Source organism: Capsicum annuum, chromosome 6, assembly GCF_002878395.1.
Source record: "Capsicum annuum cultivar UCD-10X-F1 chromosome 6, UCD10Xv1.1, whole genome shotgun sequence".
Lineage (NCBI taxonomy): Eukaryota > Viridiplantae > Streptophyta > Magnoliopsida > Solanales > Solanaceae > Capsicum > Capsicum annuum.
This window is the reverse complement of record NC_061116.1, coordinates 102,109,546-102,134,580: the sequence shown is the minus strand read 5'-3', so window position 1 is coordinate 102,134,580 and position 25,035 is coordinate 102,109,546. Positions and strand designations below refer to the sequence as shown.

Genomic DNA, 25,035 nt, shown 5'->3' with positions numbered 1-25,035 from the left:
TTGCAGGAATATTTCTTTAAAGATTATCAATAGCAACATCACTTAGTTGATACTAACTCCTAAACAATGAGGCCCGCCATTGGCTTTCATAACTCAAATATATGGCACGGGCATCAAATAAACATATCTGAACATGAAACGGCACGAATCTGCAACCATATATACATCACAAATCTAAGGTGAAGCTACATCGGATTTTCCTGAAGCAGGTATAAGTGCTAGACTAAATACACTACAGCCTATAACAACCATACCTTAGAAGAATAGACACAACCAACATTATTCTTATGCTGCAAATGAAAAGGTCTCAACCATAGCATCGGATGGGATCATTGCAGCCTTTCTCAGCAGACTGCTGTGAGCCAAACCGACCACCCTTTGCAAGGTACTGCTGATGATATTCCTCAGCTCTGTAAAATTTCTTGGCAGGCAAAATCTCAGTAACAATCTTCCTGTTCAAAATCTTTTGCTGTCTGTCCCGGGATTCAAGTGCTGCCTTCTCTTGCTCAGGTGTGTAGAAGTAAATTCCAGACCTGTACTGGGTGCCCACATCATTCCCCTACAAATAACAGAAGCATCCTGTTAATGCATAACAAGGAGGATAAAACACTGATCTGTCAAGAAACTAAATCTACTGAAGAATGCAAAGCTCATCATTATAAACAAATTCAAATAATAAAACTTGACATAAAGATAGGGTGCAATAGCAACTGAATAGTAGTGAGAGAACCAGAGAGATGGTGAGGGGTGCTTATTCATAATGTTTGGATGCATAAAAATTCAGTATCTTTGGATGAAATTATGCGAACGTTCTCAATCCACAAAGAAGGACTTCCCTACCCTAATTGGACCTGGCAACTGAGAGCAGAAAGTATATCTATATCTGCCCCTAACAACTGTGAATAAATATGCATGGGGTTCGAATACATATACAAAAGCCTCAAACTGCAGGAATACACTAGGACCAGAAAGAAAGCGCGGATGAGGGGAACAGTAAATAGAGAAATGTTGCATGTTACCAATCAGGTAAAAGAAATTAGAAGGGAGGTTCAAATAAAGTTGTTTTCTTTTTGATGAAGTAAGAAATATTCCCAACAATGTTGCTGTATTGATCTCTATTAAAGGACCTAAGAGGATAAGTCCAAACAAAGTACCTGAGACGCGGAATTTCTTATTATCAATGATAACAACAACAAACCCAGTATAATCCCACATCGTGGGGTCTGGAGAGGGTAGAATGTACGCAGTCCATACCACTACCTCTAAAGAAGTAGAGAGGCTGTTTCTGATAGACCCCCGGCACAGGAAAAGGACCATATACAAAAAAAAAAAAAAAAAATCCAAGGCATGGAACATAATAAAATAACATATGCACGACATCCCAAAAAATATTGAACATTACCAGAACCAAAGCCCTCCTAACTACTGCCTACTCGCTCATGTTTTTCCTAATGTTTTTCCTCCATATCTTCTTATCTAGGGTCATGTCCTCAGACAGCTGTAACTGCTCCATATCACGTTTAATCACTTCCCTCCAGTATTTTTTGTCTACCTCTACCCCGCTTGAAGCCATCCAAGGCCAACCTCTCACACCTACGAACTGGGGCATCCGTGCCCCTCCTCATCACATGACCAAACCATCTCAACTCACTTCCCGCATTTTATCCTCCACCGACGCCACACCCACCTTCTCCCGAATAATCTCATTTCTAACCCTATCAGCCTTTGAAAATCCACACATCCAACGCAACATTCTCATTTCCGCCACCTTCAACTTTTGAATATGAGAGTTCTTAACCGGCCAACACTCCGCTCCATATAACATAGCCGGTCAGACTGCGACTCTATAGAATTTGCCTTTTAGCTTAGGGGGCACCTTCTTATTGCATAAAATTCCCAAAGCGAGCCTCCATTTTATCCAACCTGCCTCAATACAATGAGAAACAGCCTCATCTATCTCTCCATTCCCCTGGATCATAGACCCAAGATACTTAAAACTATCCTTCTTACAAACTGCTTGGGACTCCAACTTCACTACCACCTCCTCCTCTTACCTGAGTCACTAAGCTTGCACTCCAAGTACTCCGTCTTGGTCCTACTCAACCGAAAACCTTTGGACTCCAAGGTTTGTCTCCAAACCTCCAGCTTATCGTTAACACCTTGTCGCGACTCCTCAATCAAAACTATATCATCCGCAAAAAGCATACACCAAGGCACCTCGCCTTGTATACTCCACGTCAACACATCCATCACCAAGGCGAATAAAAACGAACTAAGAGTTGATCCCTGGTGCAATCCTGTCAAGATCGAAAAATGCTCAGAATCCCCTCCCGATGTCCTTACCCGAGTCTTTGCCCCCTCATACATGTCCTTAATCACTTTGTTGTACGCCACAGGGACCCCCTCGCCTCCAGCCATCTCCATAGAACCTCCCTAGGAACCTTGTCATACGCCTTTTCCAAGTCAATAAATACCATGTGCAGATCCCTCTTCCTCTCTTTATACTGCTCTATCAGTCTCCGCACTAGGTGAATTGCCTCAGTCGTGGAGCGAAATCCAAATTGATTCTCCGAAATAGACACAATCTTCCTCAACCTCCGCTCCACCACTCTGTCCCAAATCTTCATCGTGTGACTCAACAACTTAATACCCCAGTAGTTATTGCAGCTCTGAATGTCCCCCTTATTCTTATACAGAAGAATCATCGTGCTCCATCTCCACTCCTCGGGCATCCTAGCAGACTTAAAAATGTTGTTAAACAAGTTGGTCAGCCACCTCAACCCTGCCCCGCTAGAAAACTTACAAAAATCCATCGGGATCTCGTCGGGCCCCGTCACCCTGCCTCTTCGCATCTTGCGAATGGCGTCACTGACCTCCTCTACCTTAAAACACCAACAATAGCCAAAATCGCGATTCTCTGGGGTGCTCCAATTCCCCTAACACAACTCCTCTGTCCCCCTCCTCATTCAAAAACCTATGAAAATACGACTACCATCTTTCCTTAATGTGGGCATCGTCAACCAATACTCTGTCATCCTCCCCTTAATACACTTCACCTGATCCAGATCCCGCCCCTTCCGCTCCCTAACCTTCGCAAGCCTAAACAACCTCTTTTCCCCGTCTTTCTCCTCTAACCCCTTATACAAACTCTCAAAAGCTGCTGACTTAGCAGTCGTAACTGCTAACTTAGCCTCCTTCTTTGTTAACTTGTACTCTTCCCTGCTCACCCGCTTCTCCTCTTCGTCCTTGCTCTCCACCAACTTAGCATAAGCCACCTTCTTCGTCTCCACCTTCTTCTTGACATCTTCATTCCACAACCAATCCCCTCGATACCAGCCAGACCAGCCCCTCAAAATGCCCAACACCTCTCCAGTTGGGCCCTTGATGCACCCAGCAACCTTATCCCACATATTATCCACGTCCCCTCTACATTCCCACACCCCATCCTCTCTAACTTCGCCCCTATCTCTAACGCACTAACCGGAGTCGGGCCACCGCACCTAATTCTAGGCGGACCCTTCCCACCCCGCCTCTTCTTGCCCTTCTTGATAGCCAAGTCCATCACCAACAGTCTATGCTGGGTCATAAGATTCTTACTCGGGATCACCTTACAATCCTTACACAAAGCTCTATCCCCCTTCCTAAGCAGCAAAAAGTCAATCTGAGTCTTGGCTAACCTACTACGAAAAGTAATAAGATGCTCCTCCTTCTTCGGAAAACTGAAATTCACTACCATCAACCCAAAGGCCCTCACAAACTCCAAAAGAGCAGCTCCCTCATCATTCCTAACCCCGAACCCAAAACCTCCATGCACATCATCATACCCTAACGGCAAAGAACTGATGTGCCCATTAAAATCCCCTCCTAAGAAAATCTTCTCCGAACTAGGCACGCCTCTAACCAGCTCATCCAAAACCTCCCAAAAAATCTTCTCCTCCTCGTCCAGACCCACCTGTGGCGCATATGCACTACAGATGTTCAAATTAAACCCCCCAAAGACCAACTTGATAGTCATCACCCTATCACTAACCCTATTAACCTCCACTACCTGCCCCTAAGCTCCTCGTCCACTAAGATACCTACGCCATTCCTGCGCCTATCACAACCTGAGTACCACAACTTGTACCCATCTACATCCCTAGCCTTAGAACCTACCCACTTGGTTTCCTGAACACACGCAATATTAATCCTTCTCTTCCTAAAAATCTTAACCAGTTCTATCGACTTCCCCTGCAGGGTCCCTATATTCCACGACCCTACCCTCAATCTATCGACATTTTTATCCCCTCCCTTACTACCTCGCCCTCCACATGACAAACCTAGCCCAACACCCGCCCCCGACCCCACACCCAGCACCCTAGGACATGACCCCATTCCACCATGTGTCACCCCAACCACTACTCAACAAAAGCACAACGAAGGGTAAAAACAGCAAAAAACCCATGTGTCGATGATAATAAAATCTTAAAATTTATCAGAGCTTACCAAGTATTTTAACTATGAAGTATTAAAGGTCACAGGTCAGATAAGATAAAGTGGGATTTACGATTAGATTTTATGCCTTGAACATGTCAATTAAGTACTTTTTCCTTTTCTCAAGAAGAAGTTAATGTGATTTTATTGAGATGATTCTCACCATGAGGATGCTGAGTTACAAAATCTATTTACAAGTGAGCAAAAGCTTCTCCATATAGCTATGAAGGAAGGTGATAAAGTGTATCCTACTTGGAAAAAAAAAAGACAAATGATATAGACAAGCATATTCTAGTCCTGTTTCTGATAATTCCCTCCATAACACCCAACAAGTTCATAGAGGAAGCAGAATCGGCAAGTTCCTGACGATCATCTGTGTTCTCTTCCCTTTCCAGCTCCAAGTTTTTCAGGGGAATCCCTGACTGGTTTTAAAAAGGTTTAAGAAAAGGAACATACCTGCCAGCAACAGGACGATGGAGAAACAGGTGAATTACAGATTCTGCTTCTCCTCCACACGACTAACATATGTACATATAGGAAAACCACTTTCGCTAGGTTGTCTTATGTAATACGTGCTATATTTAGAGCTATTCTATCAAAATAAGCCACATTGAATCTGTTCCCCAATTAATCCATTCCATCTCTGCTAGTCTACAAAACAGTAACATCTAGCTTTTAAACTCAAAGTCCAGAAAGCATCTACCTAACACAACGTTCCAGTTGTTCTTTTCTCAACACTCTGTTACCGGTGCAATCTGAACATATGGAGATCTTATAAAACTGGATATATCTTTTTAGAGGGAATGTCCAATCCATGAATCCATCCACTTTTTTGTTGGTACATAAATCCACCTTTTTTTTTCTCATCACCAACTATAATAACTCCAGAATTTTGGCAACAAATCCCTGATATGTTTCCATAAACCCCATTCATGTGTGTAGACCCCTCTTTTACTTCAATGTTCCACTCATATTTAGCATTTACAATACTTCTCCACATCCTGAGAGTATCTCCACAACCACTTAAATAACATGCAAAAATTTTGGCAAGCCATTTGGTCCCGCATAATTACAACTCTGGCTTACTCAGCTACTGTCCCCTCCTAATTGGAACAAATGAACTTCATGTATAACCATCACAAGCAAGATTCATATTTAAAGATCAACATAAGGCAGAAGCAACCAGAGATTTTTGGTGATATTTACATAAAATTACGATAATGGGTAATAAGCAAATTGGGCACATGACCAATCTCATCTATATAATACATCAAATTTAATTAAACATTTTGCAGCCCAGATCGTCCTGGTAACAGTTTCTGATGAATGCGCCATTGGGTATGAGGCTGTTACCATTAAATGGAGACCTGACCTTCACTATCGCATCACCAAAACAGTGCCTTCCAAATATTAGGTGGCCTTCTTTTACGGAACATTTTTCCAACTGTTGCAAAAACTTGTTTTTCCACTTCTTTAGGGAAACTTTTTGAAAGGCTGTTTCTTAAGAAGGGGTTTGAGGATGTTCTCAAATAAAAATTCTATATTTCGGAAACAGGTCCGATAGGTCTTTCAAATGAAAACTTTTTATTCTACTCACAAAATACTCAAAAGTCCGAAAAAATTCACAACTAGTCAAACACAACTTCTTATGCATAATTTTTATTATAAAACACTTGCTCAGAAAAAACTTGCGCCAGAATATTCCATACAACTTGCACGATGTCCTAGAAGGTAATTGTTAGGCAACTAGATTTATGCATTAGTATCAAAAAAACTTAAAGACGGACTGTAACTGTAAGAAAAACTCACTGACGAAAGCCACGAAACTAAGGAGTAACTGACTAAATAAAGAATCCAACTTCACTATTGACCTTCAACTCTATAAATCAATCAAAGTAAAAGACCCAGGTAAGCACATCATTCTAACATCAATTCATCCAAAAAATTAATAATAAATTGACAGTTCATCCATCAAAATTTTCCTAATTACTAAATGGGTCACTCATAAGAATAAGACGTTCAACCCCCTAAAACACATGTAATTGGGAGAGTAGTCATATCAGAGCCTTGGGGACATGCCTACTGTAACGACCCTACTAATTTATTTAATAAATTTGTCCCATTTTAACCCATCTCGTAATTTTTAGGCATTATTTTATAATTATGGGTCAAACTGATATTTTCGTAAGTCTTGAGACCTATGTATACAATAAATTTTAAGTGGGAAGGGTTTATTATACATATTAATAATCAATAATAAAATCAGAGAAAGTTTCAGAAGAGGGCACAACAGTTAACAGTACCATATTTTTCCATTCGTGGCTGTGGAAAAGGGTTTCGCGACATCTCAAGTTAGAAACTTTGAGCGATTCTCTACAATGTTTTATAGGGGCTTAGGCCGTGAGGGAGTGAGCAGTGAGAGAAGAATGTTGTTTTTCTAATTAAAAATGGGAAACTGGCGACATATATTGAAACAGATTAATAATAAAGGAATTGGTCAAAGTCTTTTTTTTTTTTTTGCTACTACCATAATGCTGCCAATAGGATTGTCCGTAGGTGGAGTAAGGTTGCTGCCAATGTTCCTTGGATTCATTTAGTTAATGGAAAAATAGTATATTTTAGGTAATATAATTTTTAATTTTGTAGCTTTTCATATAAAGGTACATTGATTACTTAATCATTGCCTTATAATGATGGCAAAGTAATTACCATTAAGGAGCATTACATCTAGTTGTCAGTAACTTTTGGCCTGCAACTACTGTTCGTATAATTTCTATGAATTGTCCATGAATTCGAGTTCCATTCCGTATTTTTAAGTTTTATATTTTGGACTACAACTTAGAATGAGATTATTATAACAATATGGGCGTTATTAAATTCCTACTCTTATGGGAATTACGTATTTGAACAGACTTTGATTATTTGGAGACCTTACAAAAGGCAAGTTTATAAATTGACGCTTGGCTTCGAGTTCAGGCAAGTTGAGACTTTTCCTAGACTCTTTTTCAAAGTGCTTATTTGAATATTTGTTAGTTATGTGTAATGGGAGTAATGGGAATTGGGGGTCCCGTATAGAGTGATTTTGACGAGCATCTATGCGGGTACCGGTGTTGTTTGAAGGGATAAAATAAGTCAATTGTATGTTTGAACCGTTTTGAGAATATTCTTACTTGATAAGTTGGGTTGACTTTGAAATTGATGTCTGATCTGATGATTTGGGGTCGGAGTTGCATGCCTGCACATCATGCATAGCATTTCATATGGGATCGGAGTGCACGCCTGCACAATATTATATATATTTATTGAGATTGGAGTGCACGCCTGCACAGTATATTCATTGGGATCAGAGTGCACGCCTGCACAGTATATTTATTGGGATCGAAGAGCACGCCTGCACAATATTATATAAATTTATTGGGATCGGAGTGCACGCCTGCACAGTATATTTATTGGGATCAGAGTGCACGCCTGCACAGTATATTTATTGGGATCGGAGTGCATGCCTGCACAATATACATATTGGGATCGGATTGCACACCTGCACAATATATGCATTTGCATTGCATCGCATTGCATTGATTCATTTGGTTCTGATTGGTTAAAGTGTATTTGTTGATCTGGTACTTACTGTATATGTGTTATTTATTTCACTGGATTGAGAATTTCTTAGATTGTGTATGACATCCTTATGACTGTTAAACTTGACTATTCAGTTAGATTAGGATGGTTTTTCCTGAGTGCAGGTAGTATGTTTGTATTTAGATTATTTACGTGGTGTCACTCGTCACCACTTTGAATCAGGGCCGGTCAACGATGCTGGCTGAGTACACGTGGTTCCATACTCACCCTTGCCTTTTTTGCACCCTACGTGCAGGTACCGCTTCGACGACCTCCGAATATTGACTACCATGGTTTCTTATTTGCTAGTATCATTGGAGATTCGGGGTAGCTGCTACTGACTTTATAGACTACTGAAAATCTCCTTCAACCTTGTTCTTATGCATTTTCCACATGTTGAAAAACTCAAACTTTCTTTTGGTTCTGCATTTAGTGGCTTGTATTAGTGACTTCCAGACCTGGGATTATCTGTGATTTGTTTTTTTGTTCTAGTCTATTAATCCACTTATGAGATTATTCGGGGTTGGTTATATTCTTATTATCTTCCGCTTATGTGAGTTTGGATGTTCTTGAAATCGGGTATTTGGCTTACCTATCACGGAGGATGGAATAGGTGTGGATCGGTGCGAAGACGTTCGTTACTTATCTTCGAGAGGGTATAGGACTTTAGGAAGGATTCATTTTATTCTCTCTTATCATGCAATATTGATCGTTTAACTTTAAATACTGAAATTCTTCTCCTATTCTCTCACAGATGGTGAGGACTCGTGCACCTCGGAATCGCGATCAGGAGCCCTCACTAGCCCCGGAGCCAATTGCTCGAGGGGGATACCTGGATGGGGTAGGAGACGTGGTAGGGGCTGAGGTCGTGGTAGAGAGGGAGCTCGAGGAGCTGCTCAGGTTCCTAGTAGGGCAGGGTCCCTCGAGGGTGAGTTCGAGGCAGGTGATGAAGGTGTGCAGGTTCCAGCTGATGATGTGGGCCCAAGTTAGGCACCACCAGGGTTTGTTACTGCATAGCATCTTCAAAATACCTTGGATAAGATGTTGGGTGTTTTGGAGACTATAGTTCAGGGAGGCGGATCACTTGGTACTCCGTAGGGTTCACGTGTTAGGGTGGGGGCGCAGAGCCCAGATTAGCAGCCTATTCCGATCTATCAGGGCCCAGTGGTTCAGCCAGCACCGAGGTATGATGGTAAGCCATTACCAGGGGTTGGAGCTACCGGTGGAGGTATGGTAGTTATGTCTGATGAGGAGCAGCAGCGGTTTGAGAGATTTAGGAAGATAGACCCACCACAGTTTCAGGGTGATCTGCGTGAGGATGCTTACGAGTTTCTGGTCAGTTGCCACGAGAGACTTAAGAGTATAGGATTGGTCGACTCTCACGGGGTTACTTATACTGCTTTACAGATGCGTGGTCCTGCCAAGCAGTGGTGGCGCTCTTATGTTGATACCAGGCCAGCTAGTTCTCTACCGATGACTTGGGCTATATTTGCACAGGCCTTCCTTGATAGGTTCGTTCCACGTAGCTTGAGGGAGGAGCGTAGGCATCAGGTTGAGAATTTGACGCAGGAGGGCATTTCTGTGGTTGAGTGCGAGAGACAATTTTATGCCTTAGCCCATTATACTATGGTGATCTTACTATACGAGGCCGAGATGATCAGGAGGTTTATAAGGGGTTTGACACTTAGGATCAGAGAGGTCGTGTTTGCTGTAGCCCAATCTGGAGCTTCTCTTCAGAAGGTGGTAAAATCGGCAAAGGAGTTTGAGTTGATGCATAGTGAGGCGTATGGGGATCTGAGGGACAAGAGATCCCGCACTGCAGGCCGATTCAGTGGCACCTCATCTAGAGGTAGGGGTTCTTTCAAAAGAGATTTTCGCCCACAGCATGATAGGCCAGTTCAGGCAGCGATGCAGACAGCAAAGGGTGGATATTCAGGTCGGAGTTCTTATGGTTCGGGACAGGCTTCACAGGGTTCATATCAGCAGTTTTTAGGCCATAGTGGCCATACCGGATATTTAGGTCCTTCTCGACAGTTGGTGGCTCCTAAGTCTTGTTATGAGTGTGGTAGTCAGGATCATCTTCAGAGAGATTGTCCGGCATATAGGCAGAGGTGTCCATAGTAGAGTTATCAGGCTCCTATTAGAGCAGCAGCGCTCCCAGTTAGGGGTAGAGGCAGAGGCAGATCTTAGCTGGTAAGGGTGGTGGTAGAGGAGTGACTCAGCTGATAGATGACAGAGCTCAGTGTTATGCCTTTCCAGGGAAGCCCGGCAGTCTTCTCATTACAGGTATCGTCTTTGTTTGTCATCGACCTGCTTCGGTATTATTTGATCCTGGTTCTACTTTCTCCTATGTGTCTGCATACTTCGCTTCCAGCTTTGATATGAGTTGTGAGTCTATGGCTGTGCCTATTCGTGTTTCTACTCCAGCAGATGATTCCTTAGTGGTGGATCGGGTATACCGATCCTGCATTGTTTCTATTTTGGGGCATGATACCTGGGTAGATTTGATTATCCTGAATATGGTTGACTTTGATGTAATTTTAGGCATGGATTGGCTTTCTCCGTATCATGCTATCTTGGATTGTCATGCCAAGACAGTTACATTAGCCTTGCCGAGTGGATATGGTTGACTTTGATGTAATTTTAGGCATGGATTGGCTTTCTCCTTATCATACTATCTTGGATTGTCATGCCAAGACAGTTACTTTAGCCATGCTTGATCTCCTTAGATTAAAGTGGAGCGGTGTTTGTCTATCATATTTGGCTTATGTTCGTGATACTGGTACCGAGGCACCTTTGGAGGTGGTTAGAGAGTTCATAAATGTATTTCCTACTGAACTTCCAGGTGTTCCTCCTGATAGAGATATTGATTTCGGTATTGATCTAGAGTCGGGCACTAAGCCCATTTCTGATCCTCCTTATAGGATGGCGCCACCTGAGCTGAAAGAATTGAAAGATCAGCTTCAGGACTAGTTAAGCAAGGGGTTTATTCAACCAAGTGTATCACCTTGGGGTGCTCCGGTGTTATTTGTGAAGAAGACGAATGGGTCTATGAGAATGTGCATTGATTATCGGCAGTTGAACAAAGTGAGAATCAAGAAAAAGTATCCTCTACCGTGTCTTGATGACTTGTTTGATCAGCTTCAGGGTGCTACTGTGTTTTCGAAGATTGACTTAGATCGGGGTATCATCAGTTGAAGATTCGAGCTTCGGACATTCCTAAGACTTTTTCGAACTAGATATGGCCACTATGAGTTCTTAGTTATGTCCATTGGGTTGACTAATGCCCCAGCAGCATGCAGTGTTTATGGAGTTGATGAACAAGGTGTTTCGGCCTCATCTTGATTCTTTTGTGATTGTGGTCATCGATGACATTTTGGTGTATTCTAAGAGCGAGGCATGTCATGCAAAACATTTGAGAATCGTACTCCAGAGGTTGAGGGATGAGAAGTTATATGCCAAGTTTTCAAAGTGTGAATTTTGGCTCAGTTTTGTGGTATTCTTCGGACACGTTTCCAAGGATGGAATTATGGTCGATCCGGCCAAGGTTGAGGCAGTTAGGAATTGGTCACGACCTACTTCACCTTCAGATATTCGGAGTTTTATTGGGTTGGAGGGCTATTACAGGCGATTTGTGCAGGGTTTCTCTTCTATTGCAGCTCCATGACTCAATTGACTCAGAAGAATTTGGCTTTTCAGCGGTCAGATAAGTGCGAGGAGAGCTTTCAAAAGCTTAAGGCTTTATTGACTTCAGCTCCTATCTTGACCTTACCTATTGAAGGTGAGGGTTTTACTGTGTTTGTGATGCCTCTGGTATTGGCTTGGGTGGTGTGTTGATGTAGAGAAATAAGGTGATAGCATATGCTTCAAGGCAGTTGAAGCCACATGAGAGAAATTATCCTACTTATGATTTAGAGTTACTAGCGGTAGTGTTTGTATTGAAATTGTGGCGACACTATTTGTATGAAGTTTATTGTGAGGTGTACACTGATCGTCGTAGCCTTAGGTATATCTTCAAACCGAAGGAATTGAATTTGAGGCAACGTAGATGGATGGAGTTGTTGAAAGATTATGATGACTATCCTGTATCATCCGGGCAAGGCCTATGTAGTGGCGGATGCCTTGAGTAGGAAGGCAGTTAGTATGGGTAGTCTCGCATTGTTGAGTGTGAAAGAGCAACCATTAGACAGGGAGGTTCAACGGTTGGCTAACAGTTTTGTGCGTCTTGATATTTCTGAGTCAGGTACAGTTTTGGCATATGTGGAGGCGAGGTCCTTGTTATAGAGCATATTCGAGATTTGTCAGTTTGAGGATGAAAAGTTGTGTATTATTAGGGATAAAGTGATGCGAGGTGAGGCTAAGGAGGCGATTTTGGACCAGGAGGGTGTTTTGAAGATTAAGGGGCAGATTTGTGTTCCTTGAGTGGGTGAGTTCCTTGAGTGGGTGATTTGACTAAACCTATTATGGAGGAGGCCCATTGTTCGCGCTATTCCATTCATGCAGGTGCGGTGAAGATGCATCATGACCTTAAACGGCATTACTGGTGATGTGGGATGAAGAGAGATATTGCAGAGTTTGTGGCTAAGTGTTTGAATTGCCAACAGGTGAAATATAAGCACAGGAAACCGGGTGATTTGCTTCAGAGGATGCCCATTCCCGAGTGGAAGTAAGTGGGAGCGTATCACTATGGATTTTGTAGTTGGGTTGCCTCAGACCTTGGGGAAGTTTGATTCGGTTTGGGTGATTGTGGACAGATTGACCAAATCAGTCCATTTTGTGCCTGTGAAAATGAGTTATAATGTAGAGAAATTGGCTAAGATTTACATTCGTGAGATAGTTCGATTGCATGGCGTGCTTGTTTCCATTATTTCAGATAGAAGTACTAAGTTCACTTCAAAATTTTGGCGTACTTTATAGCGGGAGTTGGGTACTCAATTGGATATGAGTACAACATTTCATCCCCAAATAAATGGTCAGTCATAGCGGACTATTCAGGTGTTGGTGGACATGTTGCGAGCTTGTGTGATGGATTTTGGGGGTCATTGGGATCAGTTTTTGCCCTTAGTGGAGTTTTCTTATAATAATAGCTACCACTCTAGTATTCAGATGGCTCCATTTGAGGCCTTGTATGGTAGGAAGTGTAGGTCCCCAGTTGGATGGTTTGATTCTTTTGAGGTTAGACCTTGGGGTACTGATTTGTTGAGAGATTCCATGGACCAAGTGAGACGAGGTTTATTGGCCCTTTTGAGATTCTTCAGCGTGTTGGTCCAATTGCTTATGAGTTGGCTTTGCCACCGAGTCTTTCAGCCGTACATCCTGTTTTTCATGTTTCTATGTTGAAGAGGTACCATCCAGCTGATTCGCATGTGATTCAATGGAACTCAGTGAGTCTGGATTAGAATCTGACATTTGAGGAGGAGCCTATAGCTATCTTGGATAGGCAGGTTAGGAAGTTGAGATCCAAGGAGATAGCCTCTCTGAAAGTGCAATGGAGGCATCATCCTGTTGCTGAATCTACTTGGGAGGTTGAGTCCGACATACAGAGTAGATATCCGCATCTCTTTGATAGTCCAGATACCTTCTTTCTCTTTACGTTCGAAGACGAACGTTTGTTTTAGTGGTGGATGATGTAACGACCCTACTAATTTATTTAATAAATTTGTCCCATTTTAACCCATCTCGTAACTTTGTCATTATTTTATAATTATGGGTCAAACTAATATTTTCATAAGTCTTGAGACCTATGTATAAAATAAATTTTAAGTGGAAGGGTTTATTATATATATTAATAATCAATAATAAAATCAGAGAAAGTTTCAGAAGAGGGCACAGCAGTTAACAGTACTATATTTTTCCATTTGTGGCTGTGGAAAAAGGTTTCGCGACATCTCAAGTTAGAAACTTTAAGCAATTCTCTACTATGTTTATAGGGGCTTAGGCCGTGAGGGAGTGAGCAGTGAGAGAAGAATGTTGTTTTTCTAATTAAAAATGGGAAACTGTCGACGTATATTGAAACAGATTAATAATAAAGGAATTGGTCAGTCTTTTTTTTTTGTTACTACCATAATGTTGCCAATAGGATTGTCCGTAGGTAGAGTAAGGTTATTGCCAATGTTCCTTGGATTCATTTAGTTAGTGGAAAAATAGTATATTTTAGGTAATATAATTTTTAATTTTGTTGCTTTTCATATAAAGGTACATTGATTACTTAATCATTGCCTTATAATGATGGCAAAGTAATTACCATTAAGGAGCATTACATTTAGTTGTCGCAACTTTTGGCCTGCAACTACTGTTCGTATAATTTCTATGAATTGTCCGTGAATTCGAGTTCCATTCTGTATTTTAATTTTTATATTTTGGACAACAACTTAGAATGAGATTATTATAACAATATGGGCGTTATTAAATTCCTACTCTTATGGGAATTATGTATTTGAACAGACTTTGATTATTTGGAGACCTTACAAAAGGGCAAGTTTATAAATTGACGTTTGGCTTCGAGTTCAGGCAAGTTGAGACTTTTCCTAGACTCTTTTTCAAAGTGCTTATTTGAATATTTGTTAGTTATGTGTAATGGGAGTAATGGGAATTGGGGGTCCCGTATAGAGTGAGTGTGACGAGCATCTATACGGGTACCGGTGTTGTTTGAGGGGATAAAATAAGTTAATTGTATGTTTGAACCGTTTTGAGAATATTCTTATTTGATAAGTTGAGTTGACTTTGAAATTGCTGTCTGATCTGGTTTAAGACACAGAGTGCTTTGCTTGACTTTATTGATGATTTGGGGTCGGAGTTGCACGTCTGCACATCATGCATTGCATTTCATATGGGATCGGAGTGCACGCCTGCACAATATTATATATATATTTATTGGGATCGGAATGCACGCCTGCACAATATTATATATATTTATCGGGATCGGAGTTCATGCCTGCACAGTATATTCATTGGGATCGATGAGCACGCCTGCACATTATTTATTGGGATCGGAATGCACGCCTGCACAATATAATATATATTTATTAGGATCGGAGTGCACGCCTGCACAGTATATTTATTGGGATTGAGTGCATGCCTGCACAGTATAAATATACTGGGAGCGGAGTGCATGCCTGCACAATATACATATTGGGATCGGATTGCACGCCTGCACAATATATGCATTTGCATTGCATCGCATCGCATTGATTCATTTGGTTCTGATTGGTTAAAGTGTATTTGCTGATCTGGTACTTACTGTATATGTGTTATTTATTTCACTGGATTGAGGATTTCTTGGATTGTGTATGATATCCTTATGACTGTTAAACTTGACTATTCAGTTAGATTAGGATGGTTTTTCCTGAGTGCAGGTTATATGTTTGTTTTTAGATGATTTACGTGGTGTCACTCGTCACCACTTTGAATTAGGGTCGGTCGACGATGCTAGCTGAGTACACGTGGTTCCGTAATCACCCTTGCCTTTTCTGCACCCTACATGCAGGTACCGATCTGACAACCTTCGGATATTGACTCCGTGGTTTCTTTTTTGCTAGCATCATTGGAGATTCGAGGTAGCTGCTGCTGACTTTAGAGACTACTGGAAATCTCCTTCAGCCTTGTTCTTATGCATTTTCCACATTTTGAAAAACTCAAAACTTTCTTTTGGTTCTGTATTTAGTGGCTTGTATTAGTTACTTCCAGACCTGGGATTATCTGTGATTTGTTTTTTTGTTCTAGTCTATTAATCCACTTATGAGATTATTCAGGGTTGGTTATATTCTTATTATCTTCCGCTTATGTGAGTTTGGATGTTGTTCTTGGAATTGAGTATTTGGCTTACCTATCACGGAGGATGAAATAGGTGTCATCACGGTCCCGAATGTGGGCCGTGACACCTACCTTCAAGAGAAGATTATTCAATGAGTTTCAACTTATCCTCTTCACTTCCCAAGGTATTTAGAGAAAGGGCCGTGTCCACCAACCACTTGCTGATGACGGAACACATCAATTAAAGGGTCCTTGCCTTGGACGCAGTTAGAAAGGTGTGAGATCATATGGATGTAGAAAAAGCTTATAAATTACATGAAATAGGAACATTTCTTTACCATTTTCATTTAGCTCATATCTTTGTTTCATGTATTCCTAGGAGGAATTCGATCTCACATACTGTTGAGAGTATTGATCGTGGCTAAATAATGCAAACAGTCTAAGTTGCTCGGACTCGGGTTCGGGTGTCCGATACGTGTACGGATCTAGAGGTCCTTCGCGGTCTCAATTTAAAGATTTAGGGATATGGATCTAGGAATATGTATAGATACAGATGCGGGGATTCGGCAAAAAAATACTTTAAATATCTAAAAATAGAGTTATAAAACATAAACTGAGATATTATATGGAAAACTTGAGGAAAAAATATTGTTCAAGAAGAAAATCTTGAAAGGAGATGAAGAGAAAAGCAATAACATAGAAATTTTTATATACAAGGTATTCCATTTCAATTTCACCTTAGCTTTTGGTTTGATTACAGAATTTCTTAAATCTGTGGGGACTTTCCCAGTCGATTTTGGTCAAAGTACCCAAAATCGATTGACCAGATCGGGTACGGATTCCACACCCATGTCATGTCGACACGGGTGCGACACTAAAAGTAAAGAGTCCAAGTAACTTAGGAACAGTGGCTAAGTGTGAAAAAAAGAGGACACATTATGCAGACAATATTACCAGATAACTTAGGAGTTGGGTACAGTAATTAGTTACACAGTTAGAGGTAGTTAACATTTTAATAATTAGCTGAATAAAGTCAGTGGTAGTACTATATAATGTAGTGGAAGGTGTGTAATCATTCATCCAGTTAGAATCAATCTCAAATATTTTCCTTTAACTCAGAGTTCAAACTCATATCTCTATTTTCAGCTTTATCTTCTTCTCTAGTTTCCACATCGTCCATGTTGTATGGAGCGGAGTGTTGGCCAGTTAAGAACTCCCACATCCAAAAAATGAGGGTGGCAGAAATGCGGATGTTGTGCTGGATGTGTGGGCTGACTAGAGGGGATAGAGTTCGGAATGAGACTATCCGGGAGAAGGTTGGTGTGACTCCAGTGGAGTGCAAGATGCGGAAAGCCCGATTGAGATGGTTCGGACACGTGAAGAGGAGGGGCATGGATGCCCCGGTCCGTAGGTGTGAGAGGCTAGCGTTGGATGGTTTTAGGCGGGGTAGGGGTAGGCCGAAGAAGTACTGGGGTGAGGTGATTAGGCGGGACATGGAGCAGTTACAGCTCACCGAGGACATGATCCTAGATAGGAAGGTCTGGAGGACGCGAATTAGTGCAGAGGACTAGGGCCAGTTTGAGTCGCTAGTGTAGGGAATTACTTGGTGGGGGGTTTTATTCCTGTTATGAGTCCGTGTTCTATGTTTTATTACGAATCTGTGTGCTTTCCTCTGTTTTATATTACTTATGGGTGCCGTATTTATGTTATGTAATCTTGTGATGTGCTTTACTATGTGTTTGTGTGGTATCTCGTGCCTTGTGCCGAGGGTCTATCGGAAACAGCCTTTCTACTTCTTCAGAGATAGAGGTATGGACTGCGTACATCTTACCCCCCAGACCCCACTAGGTGGGAATACACTGGGTTTGTTGTTGCTAGTTTCAACATCGTATTAGAGCAGGTCTGAGCGACCTTGATAGAGATATTGCTAGATCTAGGAAGCAACAATGGCAACGAACAAAATTGATCAAACTCATCCATTTTTCATTCATCATCGGACCCATCAGGAGTTCCAATTATCTCGATTGAGTTCACTGGCTCGAAGAATTATGCAATAATGTGGAGTCAATCCGTCAAGCTAGTAATTCTGGAGAAGAACAAGCTAGGGTTCATTGACGGCACATGCAAGAAGGAGGATTAACCAACGAATGAAAATTTATGGGAGAGATGCAATGCAGTGGTTCTGAATTGAATAATGGGATCAGTATCAAAAAAAAATTATAGTGAAATTGTTTATGCAACAACAGCAGCAGATGTCAATGAATCGTGAGTTTATCAATTGCATAAAGGAATTGGTACAATGTCGCAAGGTACAAAGACTATATCTGAATATTACTCGAATTTGAGAAGTTATTGGGATGAATTTCATTGCCTAATTCCATCACCTGGTTGTACTTGAGCAAAAACTAAAGAGTTTGTTGAACACTTGAGCATTTAGAGGATGATGCAATTTCTAATGGGACTGAATGAAACATACGAACAAACTAGGGGTCAAATTCTGTTGATGCATCCAATTCCAGCCCTAAATCAAGCTTATTCACTAGTAATAGATAGGGAGAGCCAGAAGATAGTGTCTGATTCCCCACTGAACATGGTAACAAATGAATTCTCAGCTATGATGGGAGCTAGACGAGGACAATATAGAAGAAGGGGAAATTTTCAAGGTAGAGTCAGTTTCCATGGAAGAGGAAATTTTCAAGGAAGAGGCAATTATCAAGAAGAAGAAATTTTCATGGAAGATGAAATTTTCAAGGAAATTATCAGAGAAAGAAGAAGTGGGATCAGATTTGTGATTATTGTCATTTGCAGGGACAAATTAAAGAGGATTGTCATAGAGTGAATGGATATCCATCAGCTTTTCAGTTTGGAAATAAGACAGAATATAATGCTCATAATGCCACTGCAGAAGACAACAGATATCAACATTACACTGCTCAAGGATTTTCATATCAGCTCAACTACCCTGAGCAACAGAATTCAGGAGACAGTAGAAATGTAAATGCTTATACAAGGAGTTGTGACAAGGGAGAGAAAGGAGAAAGTGGAATAAAGGATGATTCTCATGCATTCAGAGCAGGTGTTATTCCATCTTTCACTCCTGCTCCTAGATTCACACTGGATCAGTTTAACCAAATCATGAAGAGATTAAATAAAGAAAATGCAGTAGAGAGAGCAGCACACATGGCAGGTTGTTATGCAGGAAAGACAAATGAAGAAGCAGAATTGTAGCATAGAAGAATGGGACATGCAATTGGGATCTTGAAACAACCGCTTCAATCTTAAAATGAAGAATGCAACGTAGTTACTGAAAAATGTAGGGTTTGTCCACTGGCCAGACAAGTCAGGTCCTCTTTTCCTTCCAGCAATAATAGAAGATCACATGTATTTCAGTTACTGCACCTAGATGTATGGGGTCCTTTCAAAGTAACTATTGTGGAAGGATATAGATTCTTTCTCACTGTGGTTGATTATTTCTATAGGATGACTTGGGTGTTTTTGTTAAAAATCAAAACTGATGTTGTAGTTGTTTTACAACATTTTTTTGTAATGGTGCAAACTCTATTCAATAAAACAGTGAACACAGTTAGATGCAGTGTTCAGGGAAGCGTGACGCGTGAAAAAGCGACAAGGCTCCGCATCACGCATTACGCGAAGTGTGAAGCTACGCATCATTAAAGTGAAAGAAAAAAGACTAAATAGAGCATCCAAATTCCAATCAACAAGACAGGGTTGAAAAGGCCACAACAACTATATAATCAACACTAAAGACAATGTATATAAGAAGAAGTTTAAGTAGGCGTTTGGCCATGAAAACTACAATTTTTTTGGAGTTGGAATAAAACTTGGAGTTGAAGTTGGAGATTGAGTTTTGTTTGGCCATGTCTTTTGGAATTTTTTTTTTTAAACTTTTGGAAAGACTTTTTTAAATATAATTTTATATCCCCAATTTTTAATAACTATCAAAATCACCCAACTTAACTAACTTACCTACAAGATACAACCAAATGTGCGAGAAGACAATAATGTTGCCTTTGTTGTTGGTGTTGCATAAAGAGTCGCAAGAATGGACGGATTAAGGTTCCGTTGTATCATGAGGAGATTTTGAGGAAGAAGAAAAAAATTGAAGTTGTCTTCAATTTTGAGGACTTTTATCGATGGAAGTAGGAAGAAGTGGGCAATGTGGTAGTTAGATATTTAACTCCGGAGATTTTGAGGAAGAAGAAAAAAATTGAAGTTGTCTTCAATTTTGAGGACTTTTATCGATGGAAGTAGGAAGAAATGGGCAATGTGGTAGTTAGATATTTAACTCCAGTTGTTGGATGAAATTAATAGGATGTTTTTGTAAAAATAAAAAAAATGGGGCCATTTGTAACAATAAATAAAGTTGAAATTGAAGTTGAAAAAAAGTGAAAAAAGTGAAAAAAGTGAAACTTGTTTTCACTTTTTCATAAACAATTTGGAATTGGATTTGGTAGTCATGGCCAAAATACCTTAATTTTTCACTAAAGTGAAATAATTTTTCGAAAAAAAATAAAAAATTCTTATGGCCAAATGGGTCCTAAATTAAACGCCAAAATCACATTTTGATCACCAAAACACCTGTTGCATAACTGACCAGAAAAACGACACAGACCACAATAGCAAAACAATTCAACAAAATAGCAAAACAAACAAGAAAAAAGAAGAAAAATCGAGTCTAAATTAATAATATTTCAACATCTAATCTTTGTTCTTCTAAAGAAGAAGTCGCAACAGTGGTAGTCGTAGCAGGGAAGAAAAAGTAGCCAAAGGGGATTCAAAGTTAATCCTAGAAAATTCTATAGTAGTAGTCGCAGCAGTGGACTCTTTTTTTAATTTAAAATTGACCCTAAATATAAAACAACATGAAGCGATTCTTTTTGTTTAAAATTGACACTAAAAGTAAAATTAACATGATGCGCTCACATCGGATCGCTTCTCACATAGGCTCGCATGTTGCATAACCCTATGATGAGCCAGCTTCTATAAGGTTGGCTCGCATCGACGATGCGCAGCGAGAGAGGCTCGCATCGCTTCGCATCATCGCATAATGCGATGATGGAAGTGCATTCTTAAACGCTGGTATATGAGTTTGTCAATGATGCATGTTTTAGATTTTTTCCAGACTCATGGTATTATACATCAAAGAACCCGTGTGTATACACCCCAGCAGAATGGGTGGCTGAGAGAAAATATAGACACATACTTGAACTAGTTAGGGACATAAGGTTTCAAGGATGTATGGGGAGCTGTTTATTTAATCAACAAACTTCCCTCTACTGTATTAGCTGGGAAAACACCTTATGAAGTCTTTCATGGTAAACCAAGTTCACTTGCTCATATTAGGACATTGGGATGCTTAGGTTTTGCAAAAAGGTTGCCTCCTGCTCACAAACTTGATCCCAGGTCTATTGAGGCCATTCACGTGGGATTTTCTGTAGTCACCAAGCGATACGTTCTTTATGACCTACAGAACAAGACCTTCTTCATTTCTAGAGATGTTATTTTTAGGGAACGTATCTTCCCACTCAATCATTCTTCTCTTGCTACACCTGCTAAAGTGTCACACTATGACTTCAGTTTTGATCTTGATCATGAATTGGTTGACTCTACTAGCTCTGCACCAACTCCAACTTTGGCACTTGACAATGTTTCTGACAGAGCCACATGTAGTGAACACAGATCCTAGTGTAACTAGGAGCCAACTCCCTCATTTGTTCCTACTAGAAGATCAACCAGACCAAGAAACAATCCTTCTTGGATGACTGACTTCATCACCAGCCCCTCACATACTCAGTGTGCTTATCCCATGGATAACTACATCTCATATCATAATTTGTCTCCATCTATGTTGCTCGGACTCTCCAAAAATTTTAGCGGATGCGTGTCGGATTCTCCAAAGTAGTGTATTTTTGGAGAATCCGACTCGGGTGCGGCATCAAAAGTAAAGAGTCCGAGTAAAGAGTCCGCACAACGTAGGTCTCCATCATACAAATCTTGTCTTCTAACTTCTTCCGGTATCAAAGAACCTACTACTTATCATGAAACCATACATTTCTAAGGTGGGTTGCTATAATGCAAGATGAAATTCAAGCTCTGCAGGACAATGGAACTTGGAAGTTAGTTCCTTTACGAACTGGGAAGACAACTATAGGCTGGATGTTTAAAGTAAAGTTTAAATCCAATGTAATGTAGAAAGGTTCAAGGTTAGGCTTGATGCTAAAAGTTACAATCAACAAGAAGGCCTAGATTATCAAGAGACCTTTTCTCCTGTGGTGAAGATAGTGACTATCAGGTTTGTTTTGTCTGTTGCTACTCAGGCAGGTCGACATATCCATTAGATGGATGTATACAATGCCTTCCTACAAGGTGATCTAAATGATGAGGTATAAATGACTCATCCCGAGGGATTTTCAATCCGGGGGAGACAGGTCAGCGTGTAGGCTTCTCCAATCCTTGAATGCATTAAAGCAGGTAAGCAGACAGTGGAATGTGAAGTTATCAGAAGCTTTGCTTCATTCTAGTTTTGTTCAGTGGTTTTGACCATTTCTTGTTCATCAGAAGAGAACACACAAGCATTGTGGTAATTTTGATATATGTGGATGACAGACATGTTGATAGCTGAAAATGATTTACCTCTTATATAGGATACCAAGAATAAACTTCAACAAGCTCTTAAGGTCAAGGATCTGGGAACATTGAAATTCTTTTTAGGCTAGGAGCCCAACAGGCCAGATAAAGGAATTCTTGTAAATCAGAGGGAGCATATCCTGGGGTTGATTAGCGAGATAGGGTTGAGTGGAGCAAAGCCTGCAAGGACTCCACTAAATTTGAACCTAAAACTGACCTTATTGGAGCATGATAAAATCAGTGGGATAAGTGGTGATGAAGAGCTGGCAGACAGAGAAAGTTATCAGAAACTTGTAGGGAAACTTTCCATACTAACACTTACCATGCCAGACATATATTATGGTGTGCAAACACTAAGACAATTCATGCAGCAGCCAAAGAAATCACATACGAAGCAGGTTTGAGGATTGTGAACTATATCAAGAACTAACCAGGGCTGGAATTCTTATGAGTAGCAAGCAATCCAATAACTTGCAAGCTCATTGTGATGCATATTGGAAAGCCTGTCCAAATACAAGAAGGTCAGGAACTGGTTTTTCCAGTAAAACATGGAGACGGCTTGATATCTTGGAAATGAAAGAAACAATCAACTACGTCAAGAAGTTCAGCAGAAGCAGAATATAGAAGTATGACCTCTACAGTTTCAGTAATTGTGTGGATAACAAGTTTGTTCAATGAACTAGAAGAACAAGTTAATTTACCGGTAGATCTCATTTGTGACAGCAAAGCAGCACTGTATATAGCTGCTAATCCAGTATACCATGAGAGGACAAAACATATATAAATAGACTGTCATTTTACCAGAGAGAATATTCAAAATGGATTGATCAAGACCCAATTTCTGAGCACTAAAGACCAACAAGCAGATATCATGACCAAGGGACTAGGAAGGCCACAACATGATTGATTATGTCCAAGCTAGGAGCGTTCAACATTTTCACTACAACTAGCTTGAGGGAGAGTGTTGAGAGAATTGACCATGGTTAAATGATGCAAACAGGGGCTAAGTGTGAAAAGAGTGGACACATTATGTAAACAATACTAACAGAAAGCTTAGGAGTTGGTTGCAGTAATTAGTTGTACTGTTAGAGGTATTTTAATCATTAGCTGAGTGGAGTCGGTGTAATACTATATAATGTAGTGGAAGGAGTGTAATCATTCATTCAGCTCGAATCAATACGAGATATTTTCCTTTAGCTCTGAGTTCATACTCATATCTCTGTTTTCAGCTTTATCTTCTTCTCTGTTTTCAGCTCTAACTAAATATGGCCACAGAGTCAAATAGGTTGGGAAGAAAGAGTCTGAGGCCGGGTCGGACGACAAACATCTTGGTTGGTTCCACCACCACAGTAGCAAGTGATTTGAGTTAAGCAGTTCGGCATATAAAATATATGGAGAAGACAAAATTGTTTCAAGTACTGACTGAACCGGAAGCGGAGGACCGGTTATTTTAGATTTCATTTGATCGTCAAAGGCAAATTGAAACTTAAGCAGTAGTTCGACATATAAAATATATGGAGAAGACAAAATTGTTTTAAGCACTAACTGAACCGGAAGCGGTGGACCGGTTATTCAGATTTCATTTGATGGTCAAAGGCAAACTGAAAGTTAAGCAGTGAGAATTTTAAAGATAAACTTACGCATATAATAACAGACCAAAGAGTAAACATGAAACCCACCCCCACCCCCAAAAAAAAGACTGAAATTTGAAAACCTACCTGTCGATTGAGGGTGGTAGGGTCATGACGAGCCCAGAAAACGTAAAGCAAGGACTCATAACTACATTCGTTAGGATCATAGTGGACTCTAACAATCTCAGAATGATAACTAGTACCAGAACAGACATGTTCATATCTAGGATTATGTACATAACCCTGTGAGTACCCAACTTCATTCTTTGTAACCCCCGGTACTCTCTGATACGCCAATTCAACGCCCCAGAAACAACCCGCCCCGAATTGGGCAAACTGTTGACCCGGGGAAGGGAGATCATCGTCGGGTCCTTGAGGAATTGCAGAAGAAGAAGAATCAATGGAAGATTGATCAGTTCGAGCATGTCCGAAACCAAGTTTGTTGAGCCAATTACTCATCTTTGGGGAATTCATTTTTGGAAAAGCTGAAGGAAATGGTGAGATTGGGATGATTTTGATGAAGGGAAGTGGGGGAATTTTAGAGAGGGAAAGAAGGAGTGTTGGGAAAAATGGACTACTTTCCGCCTTTTTGGGACTGTTTTAAATTATAAAAATTAAAGAGAATAAAAACACAAAGATTTAATATGAAAAACTCCTCATGGCCTTCCAGAAAAATATTTAATATATGAAAATTATTATATTATATAATACATAATATTTTTCTCACACACTCTCACTTTCTAAAATATTATTATCAAATAAATCTCCAAAAGAATTATCTTTAAACCTCTTTATAGTAAAACAAGGAAAATAATATTTTTGTATATATTAAACAATAAAGGAGGTGGAGTTTATTTATAACTCCCAATCTCCTCCCAGCCAAAGTAAATTTCCAATATAGGATTTTCTTTTT

The 25,035-nt window shown here is 40.3% G+C and overlaps 1 protein-coding gene across 1 annotated transcript; it reads right to left on the bottom strand.

Moving 5' to 3' along the window:
• Nucleotides 1-24,713, bottom strand: LOC107874243 (peptide methionine sulfoxide reductase). The gene is made up of 2 exons (XM_016721077.2): nt 24,210-24,713; nt 1-559 (listed from the first exon to the last, which is right to left on the bottom strand). The coding sequence occupies exons 1-2, from the start codon at nt 24,594-24,596 to the stop codon at nt 308-310; spliced, it is 639 nt and encodes a 212-aa protein (XP_016576563.2). The 5' UTR covers nt 24,597-24,713; the 3' UTR covers nt 1-307.
• Between the last annotated feature and the right edge of the window lie 322 nt (nt 24,714-25,035).